Source organism: Hylobates moloch, unplaced genomic scaffold (genome assembly GCF_009828535.3).
Source record: "Hylobates moloch isolate HMO894 unplaced genomic scaffold, HMol_V3 SCAFFOLD_13, whole genome shotgun sequence".
In the NCBI taxonomy this organism is placed as follows: domain Eukaryota; kingdom Metazoa; phylum Chordata; class Mammalia; order Primates; family Hylobatidae; genus Hylobates; species Hylobates moloch.
In genome coordinates, this window is record NW_026652288.1 from 850522 (window position 1) to 862876 (window position 12355).

The window sequence follows — 12355 nt, forward strand, 5'->3', positions numbered from 1 at the left end:
GTGTCAGGCCTCCCAACAGGAAGTGGGCGTGTGAGGCCTCCCAACAGGAGGTGGGCGTGGGAGGCCTCCCAACAGCAAGTTGGTGTGTGAAGCCTCCCAACAGCACCTGCGACCTGGAGGCCATCAACACAGGGTCACCAGCCACATGGAAGTGGATGAGGAGGGGAGGGAGAAGAAAGGATATTGAAAATGCTCAGTGGCATTAGGGGAGCGTTTCTGCAGTTCTGCTGTTTCCAGTCTGGAGTTTTTAGTGGGATTTCATGATGTAAAAGGGACCAGGCTGTCCTATGAGGTCAAGATCTATGTGAAAGCACCGACATATGTAAGGTTGTCCACAGGCATGGCCGGGGTGGGGCGGCTCAGAGGGCCAGGAGGGACCACCAGTGGTAGAGGTGGACCAGCCATGCCAGACAGAATGTCCTCGGGTGAAATAGGAAGGCATTTATGTTGGATCTCAGGCCATGGGAACTTTCAGACTTTCTAAATCCAGTCTTCAAAACCCACTCAAGCTACATCAGGTGTCTTAGGGAGCTGTGCAGAACTGTAATCCTCCAGGTATGCAATGATGGGCATGGAAAGTGACTGAAGAAATGAGGAGGAAAGATCAGAGGGAGTGATGAAGTGGGGCAGGAACCCACCCAAACTGTGGGTAGGCTTTATGTAGAGGAGAGAGCACGGTAGGATATGCCTGCCCTAGGAGGATGAAGTAGGGCAGGAACCTGCTCAAATTTTGGACAGGCTCCATGTGGAGGAGAGGGTGAGGTGGGATGTGCCTGGCCTAGGAGGATGAAGTGAGGTAGGAACTTGCCCAAACTGTGGGCAGGCTGTGTGTAGAGGAGAGGGCAAGGTGGGATACGCCTGCCCTAAGAGGATGAAGTAGAGCAGGAACCTGCTCAAACTGTGGACAGGCTCCATGTAGAGGAAAGGGTGAGGTGGGATGTGCCTGGCCTGGGAGGATGAAGTGTGGTAGGAACCTGCCCAAACTGTTGGCAGGCTCTGTGTAGAGGAGAGGGTGGGGTGGGCTGTGCCTGGCCTCGGAGGAGGAGGATACGGCAGAGGAGGGTTATGCGTTATGGGAAGACACAGATGCAGGTGCAGTGAATTCTAACACACACAGCTTTACAGCATCTAGACTTTTAGTGTCTCAATCAGATTTAAACAATGGCAACTACATTGTGCACAAAAAGCTGATTTTAGATGCTGTGTTGAAACATGTGGGATTGTATATGAGGTGACTAAAACAGTGTAATTTGAAATTCCAACACAGAACTAAGTTCCATCCTTTTGAAGTGATAGCCACTAATTTTCTGAGAACTTAAATCTTTAAATTAGTATTTGTGGTTTGTTGTGCCACGGTTAATCCATGTTTTGCCAGTGACTGAACACAGGCTGTTTGTCGTAACAAACTGATTTCTCCGAGGGTATTATTTTCTGGTGGATTGCATTCTTAGGGATGCAGAGAGCCTGGTGTTGTGGATGATACGGGCAGACCCCTGCTCACTCATGCACTTGTTTACGCAGATAGAGTGTGGGAGGTGGGTGGTCTCGGAGGTGATAACCACTCTTTCTTTACTCCAGCTGAAGCCCACAAAGTTTTCCGTGTTTCAGAGGTAACTATGAACTTTGAATTCTTGGGAAACAGGAGAGGCAGAGAGATTTTAGTTTTTAATTCTGTGTCTGGTTCTTTGTGGTGGTAACGTAGCTATTTTTGTCATATTGACAGGTGCATCTTCTGAGAAATGCTGGCGATGAAGTTATCATCACCGTTGAGTATCTCAGGGAAGCGCCGGCATTTCTGAAGCTCCCGTTAGGTAAGTGGGAAGAGGAGAAATTCCAGGGTGCTGGAGAAATTCCTTTTGTGCCACATTATTTATCCAAATGCTACCGCATGGACTGGGATATTAGTCATTTCCTGAGCGTATATTCAGAGAGAAGAAAAGCATAGGCAGGCACCATGGCATGGGCTTTTTTAAAGGAAGTGTTATCAGACCGTGCTTCTCAACTGTGCTTCTTGTCACTTAACTACATGGTTCTTCCTTCATGCAAACTCACCATGATTGTATTTATCTATATGTTAACATACAAGCAAATTTTACATTTAAAATACCTATGTTGACCTGAGAAATTTTCAGTGCAAAAAATGAAAATAATGGTACATTTATGCTATGAAGTCCCTGACATATTTTGGCACAAAGCTTGTTATCCTCTATTATACTTGAATTGTGACCCAATATGAAAGTGATGAACCCCAAATCTAGAAAAATGTTTTAGTGAAGATAGTTGTTGTAACTTTTACTAATGTTATTCAGCTGTCATGGCTTTATAAAGGTTGGAGTCACCACCGTTCCTTTGATTTAGCAAAGGGCATCACTGCCCTCTTTTTGTGGGTAATCAGGAAAGGCCTTGAAGGCAAGGCCCAGGCTCCCCAGAAGTCAACATCTGCTGGTGGCTCAAACCCCACGGCATCCGACGTGGAATGAGGCTCTCCCGCCGAGCCGACAGTCGGGTTCCTTCTCATGCGGGCTGGTGGGCTGTGCTTCCTGCCACTCTCTCATGGGAAGGAACGGCTTCCCTCCCTGGAGGTTCATATTGGCTGTTTTACTTTCTCTCTCTCTTCCATTGATGTCCCCGTTGTCAAGGCCTTCCTTTCTCTCCTGCCCCGAGTGGCCCGGCTGTACCTCTCAGGCACATCAGTTGTTGAGTTCTGATCATGCATTGGATTTTTCACTGATACAGGAGGGGGGCAGGGAAGTGCTGGGAGGAAAAGGGTGGGTGCCTGGTGAGGGCTCCACCCCCAGGCCTGTGCCCATGGACCTAAGTGAGGACAGGCACTCCTGTTCTTGCACCCAAATGTTGCGTTTTCCAGTACCACCCTGGCCTACCACGCCCCCATCCTGTGCCTATAACAACCCCAAGACCCTAGTGGGCAGAGACACAAGTGGCTGGACGTGGAGAAGAGCAGAGGAGTGGAAGAGCATGCTGACAGGTACCAGCAGACACTGGCAGGCTATCGACCGGCAGAATGATGTGGAGTTTGGCTGGGGTGGTTGGACGAGACTCCAGGAGAAACCACCCTGCCACTCCATGCCCCTTCTGGCTCTCCATCCGTCTTCTGAGAGCTATCACCACTCCATAAAACCTTGTGCCAACCCTCCAAGCCCACGTGGGATCCGATTCTTCTGGTACGCTAAGGCAAGAACCCCGGGATACAGAAAGCCCTCTGTCCTTGCGATAAGGCAGAGGGTCTAATTGAGCTGATTAACATAAGCTGCCTACAGATGGCAGAACTGAAGCCTACAGGCCACCCACAGATGGCAGAACTGAAGCGTACAGGCCACCCACAGACGGCAGAACTGAAGCGTACAGGCCGCCCACAGACGGCAGAACTGAAGCCTACAGGCCACCCACAGATGGCAGAACTGAAGCCTACAGGCCACCCACAGATGGCAGAACTGAAGCCTACAGGCCGCCCACGGACGGCAGAACAGAGCACCCTGGAACACACTCCCACTGGGGCTTCAGGAGCTGGAAACATCCACCCCTAGATGCTGCCAGGGGTCGGAGCCCCAAAGCCGGCCCATCTCTATGGCACCCCCGCCCCCAGAGGTTTGAGCAGCGGGGCACGGAAGAAGCGAGCCACTCCCCCATCACAAGCCCTGCAAGGGGGACAAGTGAACTTTTCCTGTTTCAGCATTTGATCAAAAGCATCATTAGACTCATAGTGTGACTTCTGCTTTCATCTTCCTGAGCGACCAGGAACAAATCCATTTCAGCAACTAATTTTCCCATCGATCACAGCAGGATAACTATGCTATTCACAATCTTCGGAAAATCAGTCTTCCTGCCACTGTAGCAAACCTGGATCAGTAAGATTCACTGCATGCCTTGCTGTCCTCAGAGACCACTCCCCCTGCTAGACGGAGCCACGGGAGCACGGATGAGGACCTAGAGGGTTCTTGAGGAAAAGAGTAAGGGGTGCTGAGGGGCTCTGCATGAGAAAGGCGAATATTCCCAGGGCCGTAGAGGCAGAACATGTTAGCAAATCAGCCAAAAGTTCAAGGGAGCGAAATGTCACACGCGGCACAGTGGTGCACCCCTGGGGTTTTGAGAAACGTTGCTGTGAGTCAGGAAGGGGGTGGACGTGATGAGGGCTGCACAGAAGTTCTTGGAGCCAGCAGGGAGACTCAGATGTCAGACACACATCAGGAGACCCAGCAGTGAGCTTGGATGGGGGAGGAGGACTCACCGGCGAGGGGGCAGCGTGAGTGTCTGAAGATTCTGCAGCAGCTGTGACCATACAGGCTCACAAAGGAAGAAACTAAGACATTTCATAGATTTTTGCCAGAAAGAAAAGAAGAGAAGTTAGTGGCTTGGACAGGAGGAGGTGGCATAGATAAAGGAGGAGACAGACAGAAAGCAGGGGGTGCTTTCTGATGCTGCGGAGTGGGAGTGGGAGCCCGAGGACGCTCACCCTGGGACCGTTCCTGACTTCTCTCTTGGGCAAAGTGACTTCACAGGCAGAGTGAGATGGGTGCTGCGTCTAAGCCAGCTTCCCTGGGTGCCTTTGAAGGAGCAGAATTTAAGCAACAGCAGCAGCAACATTGCAACACCAGATCGCAGAGGAAGTGCCCCAGGCGGAGGTTTTCACCGTGAGCCCCTGCCTGGAGCCCCATAGCACTGAGCCTGTGTTTCCCTCTGAGGATGGGCAGCTCTTGCAATTCTGGTGCCTGAGCCCGCGGGGCCGGAGGCTGTCTCTGTCGAGATTCACATCCTGACTTCTGTCCATGGACTCCACTAAAACCCGCAGGCTCTGGGGTCCATTGCCAGTGACCTGGTGACTTCTATGAGCGTTGCTGCCGGCATCCTGAGCAGGGCTGTGCTGACTCTAACGGCTCTGCCTGGACAGGCCCAGCTGAACGGACCACCCCACACGTCCTCGGGCACATGCAGGAAAGGGCAGCCTGGGGCGCAGATCACGGAGGCCAGGGGTGCTGAGTCTCCATTAATTCAATAAGTGTCTATTCTCCTTTTATTTCATTCTTTACGATAAAAAATACTAAGTTAAAATCTTAGTATCCATAACAATTTAAGCAAGGCAGCCATAATCTCTCCATAAATTCAGGCGAAACGTCCTCTGCTGAATTCACACCGTGAAGGTAAAATTTCTGTGCCTGAGCAGACTTCACTTTCTGACTGATGAAGCAGAAATCCACCGAGCAGCTCCAGTGAGTGGGGAAAGAGAGTATCACAGCAGATCTGTGCGGAAAGTGTCCAGTTTCCACATTTTAAAACGTTTATCAAAGAGAAAATAAATAGCCATTTGAGACTGAGTCAAAGTAGGCTTTTATTTTTCACAAGTCAGGCTCTTGGTCTTTTTATAAAGATACAATTCATACAACACAAAATTCACCGTTTTAAAGTAACACTTCAGCACTTTTAAATATTTCACTACGTTGTAGAGGCATTGCTACTATCTAATTCCAAAACATTTCCATCATCCCCAAAATAAACCCTGTGCCAATTAGCAGTCAGCCACGATTCTCCCCACCCCAGCCCTCGGCAGCCGGGAATTTCCTTCCGTCTCTGTGGCTTTGCCTGCTCCGGACATTTTCTGTAAATGGCATCCTGCACTGGGGAGCCTTTGTGTCTGGCGTCTTCCCCCAGTGTAGTTTCAGAGTCTGCCCCCAGTGCCGCGGGCATCGGTGCTGCATTCTTTTAGCATCTGTCATAGGGAATATATCTGTGTATATGGACCCATGTACATACCCTTTGTATGGGTTTTGTGTATCCATTCATCAGCTGATGGGAGTTTGTCTTGCTCCTGTTTGGGGGATATTGTGAATTATACCGCCATGAGCATCCGTGAATGCGTTTTTCTTCGGAGATGTTTTCCTTCCCACCGAGTGGATGCCAACGACTGGAATTGCTGGGTCCTCTGGTGATTTGAGGCTCAACTTTTTGAGTGGCTGCCAAATTATTTTCCACAGCAGCCGCACCATTTTACATTCCAACCAGCATTGCCTGAGGGTAATCTAAGTAGTTCTGATAGGTTAGGGTTAATTTTTTTTAAGATTAGGTGTTTTAATAAACACTGATCATATGCTATATGTTTTCTAATATGATTGTTTATCTTTGACACCAACTGAGTCTATTTTATCATTAAGAATTCTTGATATTGGGGTTTTTAAAAAATAATGGAACTTTATTTGTGATAGATGAAAGATATTATAACTATTCACATTTCTGTTCTGGGATATGGATGACAAGGTACCCATTCATCAGAAATAAATTTATAGAAATTTAGAGTGGAAGCGTGACTGTCAAATGTAAATTTATTGACTATTTACCTGTTCGCTCATTCGGTCAATGGCAGCTTGGATCTGCTGCCATTAGTCATGCGTCTCCTTTGTCTACGGCATGGACTTCGGGATTTTGGAAGACTGCAGTAATTAAAAATATTTTGATTTTCCTCCCAAATTACTGACTGATAAGGTGATTACGGATATAAAATAACAGGCACTGGGAAAGAGTTTCAAATATATAACAGTGAAATGTACTTCTGAACGCTAAAGGGCAGATTCAGGCGCTGTCTCACTGACCCCGTGAGATGCTCTGGGTGCTGTGTGGAGCAGAGGCTGGTCCACAGCAGAGTCTTCACCAGACAGTAAACAGTTGTCAATGAAAAAGAAAAGTTCTTCATCTAGTAAAATTGACAACTACCCTTTAAAAGTTAAGCAGTTCTTGTTTCCCCCAGAGTTCTCCAAGTTTCTCAATATCTTAATTTTCATGAAGGAATGTGGTATGAAGTGTTTTCTAAAAATATGAGTCTTTGTAGATATTATACAGCTGGACAAAGGGTAACAGCGAGCCATGGTAACTTGCTGGACGTTGCACGTCACATTTGCAGAGGCAGATTGGAGGTTAGAGGCTCTTGAGCCTCCAAGCCATATTGCATTCCTGTCTGCACCAAGCGAGGCTGGTGGTCACATTATGACTTTGCATATGTGGTGCCGATTGATCTTCACTTTAATCCCAGGAAATAGATGGCAAAACAGGGCATCCCAAATATAAATGCACGGAGCTGTGTCCACCAGGCTTTCTTCAGCTTCACAGGGGTCTTTCCTGCAAGAAGTCAGTGTGCAAGTTCAAGCCTCCATTCTGCAACAGCACCACGTGGTTGTGATGATTGATGGCTGGCTGGTGACAGGTCCTCCTGCTAGTGCTGTTCTCAGTGCTTCTTTCCTCTTTCCAGGCACTCAGGTGATCTAACAACAGGGTCTGGTCTCCACTCAGGGATTCATCAAAGGCTCTGTTCTCAGTGTTGGGAAGCCTCTGTTCCACCTGGCTGGGAATCTGGCATGGTCAGGCTGCTATGTTCACAGATCTGTCTTTACGTGGCAATACCACAAAAATGCTGGGCTGAAACACTAAGCCACATGGGAGCTGCCCACTCTTATAGTCCAGCCTGAAGATATTGGTGGGAAGGGACAATAAAGGAACAAATACAGCCTTTCTCCCTGAGCTGTTACCAGGACCTTGGAAATGGCATGAAAGCGCTCTACGTCCCCTGGGCAATCCATGCAGCATGAAGATCTATGAACTGGCTTGCTTCTGTTTAGCAGGTGTAAGCTCTGGTTGCATGAGCCTGTATTTCCAGGGAAATTATGTTATGAGCACCTGTTTTACCGTAATGTGCTAAGTGCTTTGAGTGTGAGCTTTTCAATGTTGTCTCTGGAAAAAACCTTTTGAGTGGCCTGGTATGATCATCTCCTGTCAAAAGAGAACACCACAATCACAGAAGGTGCCTTGTGCTGACCATTCCAGGGGGGCATGTTGACAAGGAGGGCCTGAGCTGCCAGGGGCACACCTTCCTGATGCTGTCCCTCCACCCTGGGGAGCCCTCACAGGAGCTGGCAGTGGTCCCTCCCTTCAATCTGAGGTCAGATCTTGGTGAGGAGACCATATCACGGCAGGAAAGTGAGAGGCCATTGGGGATGACCCAGCCCATAACTGGACATCAGCTTCTCTGAGAGTGACCAGGCATTTTGGCACTGGTGACTTCCCATGCATAGGTACAACTGAAGTCACTGCATGGTCACAGTGTGCTTTGTCAGTGGGCACCAATTGGAAGAAACTTCTCTTGTTTTGCTGCAGGGTCCCCAGGGCCATCCAGCGACCACAGCAGTGGGGCCTCCTCTCCCCTCTTTGACAGCGGTTTGCATCTGAATGGAAACTCCAGTACCACAGTAAGCGTATAGATTTTTGTTAAATTTTATTTTAACAGAAATATCAGTAGCCCAGAGATAATCTCTAGACAGAATTAAAGGTAATTGTGATAGTTTGAGAGAAAATACCTAGAACACAGATTCAAGGTGCTGTTCTGTTGACATTTACTCCCACGTGGGACACATCCTGATTGCATTATAGGATATTTTAAGTTCATAATTCACAGCATCTCAGTGAGCAAGAATTCTTTGAGTCCTGCCTCTGACTTACATATCACCATGACTGTAGGAAGGACTGCAGGTTATTTTTAGGAAACTTCTGTGAGACTCCCGTGAATTTCTTAACAGAAAACACCTAAGGAGGTATGAACACTGTATAATGCAGTGAGTTTTAATCACATTCCAAATATCCATCCTCCCAAGAAAACCAGACTCAAGCAAAAAGGAGAACCTGCCGCTCCCTGGGACATAGGGCTCCCGCCCTCCTCCCTCAGAAGCCTGAGCTCCAAGAGAACCTGCAGCTCCCTGGGGCATGGGGCTCGCACTCTCCTTCCTCAGAAGCCTGGGCTTTGAGAGAACCTGCAGCTCCCTGGGGCATGGGGCTCACACTCTCCTTCCTCAGAAGCCTGGGCTCTGAGAGAACCTGCAGCTCCCTGGGGCACAGGGCTCACGCCCTCCTCTCTTGGAAGCCTGGGCTCCGACTCCCGCAGGGTGACCTGTGAGCTGCACCCCTTGGGGAATTCATCATCCACAGAGGCATTAGTGCACGAGAAATGTAGAATCCTGTAGGCAGCTTGAAAAAATGTTTTATTATAAATCGTTCCAGTCATATTATCAAAATGACCAGATACTTCATACACAGGGAGAACCTAGAGAAAAATATTCATGTTTGTACAATCTATGTTTAAGATGTCTGACTACATTTCTAACCATTTAATTGAGCTCTTGATAATTAAAAATTGCATTTAGACTCTGTGTCAGTTATGAAGCAAAATAATAAAACAAATGCCCATGAAATTGCAGTTGTAATCAATAATTAGAATATTGTCCCTAGCTTTCCATCTGTGCAGTCTTCCATACTCCATTTTCTGGCCTGCCCAGAGATATAAGGCATCCTGAATTTTGTGTTTGTCATTTTCTTGATTGAAAAAGTTTTATCCATATATATATGTAAAATTTCATTTTATTGCAAGGCTTATAAAATATTATTCTGCCATAGTCTTCTGAGATTTGCATATTTACTTACTGTTTGTTTCTGTGAGGTTTGCTGTATGATATTTCACTACAGTTTATCCATTGTCAGTTGCCTGTGGACACTTTGCCGTTGTTTTATGTTTGTTTTTCTAGTTTATCATCATTAAAACAAGTGCAGCCATAAAGATACTTATAAATGTCTCTTGGCTATTCTATAAGGTAGAATTTCTGAGTGCTAGATTATACCAGGATGCTCTATTTTCAAAATAACAGCAAGTTTTCTACAAAAGTGGCTGTGCAGTTTATAGTCACACAGCTCTGGGGAATTCCAGTTGAGCCACAGCCTCTCCAGTGCTAGGTAATTTTTGACTTAATATTCAAAGTACAGTAGCTGTAAAATGGTTCTCTCTCTGGGGCTCTATTTCATTTCCATCATTACTAATGAGTTTTGTTTACTTTTCCTGTTTGGATTTTCCTTTGGTTTTTCCTCTTCTGTGAAATGCTGTTTATCTCTTTGGCACATTTACTGTTAAGGCGATCTTTTTTCTTACAAATCCATTGAGATGTTTAATATACACTTGGTAATAATATTTTGGTGATTAATGGGTTAAAAATCTCTTCCTACAGCTTGTAACTTGTCATTTTCATTTTGTTTGTGCTATCTTCTGTGGTTTCGTGGTTTTAGGATTTTGTTCAAGAAATCTTTCTTATCTTAAGTTCATAAAGATACTTCCTTATATTTTCCTCTAAATATTGTTAACGTTTGCTTTTCACATTAGGTCTCTAAATCCCATGAGATCTATTTTTATTACACCTGTGAAAGGTAGAGTTCCAGGTGCATTTTTATGGGTAACCAGTTATCTCAACACTGTTTCTGGGTGATCTGCAATGCCACGGCTCACATGTAACCAGCACCATGAGCACAGGCGTGTGCTGCTGAGACCTCTGTTGTATTCTGTTGGTCAATATCAATGGCAATATCACACTATGTAATTACTAGGTATTTATCATCAATTTGTGTCATCTGTAGGCCTTGCCCTCTTGCCACCTCCTAACTCACTCTATTTTTTCCATCCTCTCTCTTTGTTTTTTCTTGTGAATTTCAATAGCTCTTGATCCAATTCTACAAAAAACAGTGTTGGGATTTTGACTGTAATTGCGAGATTTACTGGGGAGAATCAAACCTTTTTGACTCACCTTTCCTGCTTATGGAAAGCATATTTCTTTGTGCTATTTTGAATTAATACTGCTCCATTTATTTCCGTATTCTTTAATATTTTCCTACGGAGTCTTTTTAAAATTAATTTTACAAGAGGATCGTACAATTCCATTTGTCTGCAACACCCCGTCCCTAAGCCAGCATAGTTCAGCAGGGAGACACTGTCCTCCTACCCTTTCTGTGCAGTTATCCTCAGGGTTTTTCTCCCATTGTGTGGCTGTAGCTTGTTGAGTGGACTCTAAACTCTTCCTGGAAGGAGACACAGAGCATGGGGCATGATTCGGTGCCATTTCAGGAAAGGTCAGACAGTCTTTGCGGCTCTGGTAAGTGCAATGGAAAAGTAACATGACAGCAGCGTTGAAGGGAGGCTGCCTGGTTCTCCCGGTTCTTCTGGTTCTCCCGGTTCTTCTGGTTCTCCCAGTTCTTCTGGTACTTCAGGCTTTGGTGGCTGTGATCCTCAGGTCAATGAGTAATTGTGGAATTACGGAGGGGCCATGGGTAAAGTGACTAGCCTAATGCTTGGAATATGTCATCTTCAGACATCCTCATCCTCCTTATCAGCAAGAGAAAGAGAAAAAGAAGTGCTAAACTTAAGATTCTTTGTAGTTATTCATATGGTTAGCTCAGCTCCAGAATAAAGCATCATCAGGTTATTTAAACTCATTACAGAGAATCTGAATTGCAGAGTTTAAAAATAGGTTTAATATGTTCTTTTTAGAAGACTATCAAGACTCAATATTGAGGCCTACCTGAAGGTGAAGGGTGGGAGGAGGGAGAAGATCAGAAAAAATAACTATTGGGTATTAGGATTAATACCTGGGTAAAGAAATAACCTGTATAACAAGCCCCCATGACACAAGTTTACCTATATAACAAACCTGCACATGTACCCCTGAACCTAAAATAAAGTTTGTTTTTTTAAAGAAAAACTTAAACAAAAATTGACAAATGGGATCTAATTAAAGAGCTTCTGCACGGCAAAAACAACTATCATCAGAGTGAACAGGCAAGTTACAAAGTGGGAGACAATTTTTGCAATCTATCCATCTGACAAAGGTCTAATATCTAGAAGCTACAAGGAACTTAGACAAATTTACAAGGAAAAAAAACCATTAAATGTGGGCAAAGGACATGAACAGATACTTCTCAAAAGAAGACAACTATGTGGCCAACAAACAGATGAAAAAGGCTCATCATCACTGATCCTCAGAGAAATGCAAATGAAAACCACAATGAGACGCCATCTCAGGCCAGTCAGAACGGCGATCGTTAAAGTCAGATGATGTCGAGGCTGCAGAGAAATAGGGACACTTTTTCACTGTTGGTGGGAATGTAAATTCTTTCAACCGTTGTGGAAGACGGTGTGGTGATTCCTCAAAGATCTAGAACCAGAAATACCATCTGACTCAGCAATCCTGTTACTGGGTATATTCCCAAACGAATGTAAATCATTCTATGACAACAATCCATGCATGTGTATATTAATTACAGCACTATTCACAATTGTAAACACATGGGATCAACCCAAATGCTCATCAATGATAGACTGGATAAAGAAAATGTGGTAGAGATACACCATGGAATACTATGCAGCCATAAGAAGGAACAAGACTATGTCCTTTGCAGGGACATGGATGGAGCTGGAAGCCATTATCCTCAGCAAAATAAGGCAGGAACAGAAAAGCAAACACCACATGTTTTCACTTATAAGTGGGAA

General features: G+C 45.6%; 1 protein-coding gene across 7 annotated transcripts in view; it reads left to right on the forward strand.

Annotated features, from left to right (window-relative positions):
• Positions 1–12355, forward strand: part of SNTG2 (syntrophin gamma 2) — a 383441-nt gene that overhangs the window by 218372 nt on the left and 152714 nt on the right. For all 7 annotated transcript variants that reach the window (XM_032172122.2, XM_032172124.2, XM_058426468.1 and 4 more), the window contains exons 7-8: positions 1724–1811; positions 8155–8246. In XM_032172122.2, the coding sequence (XP_032028013.1) occupies positions 1724–1811; positions 8155–8246 (180 nt within the window). The remainder of the gene's footprint in view (positions 1–1723; positions 1812–8154; positions 8247–12355) is intronic.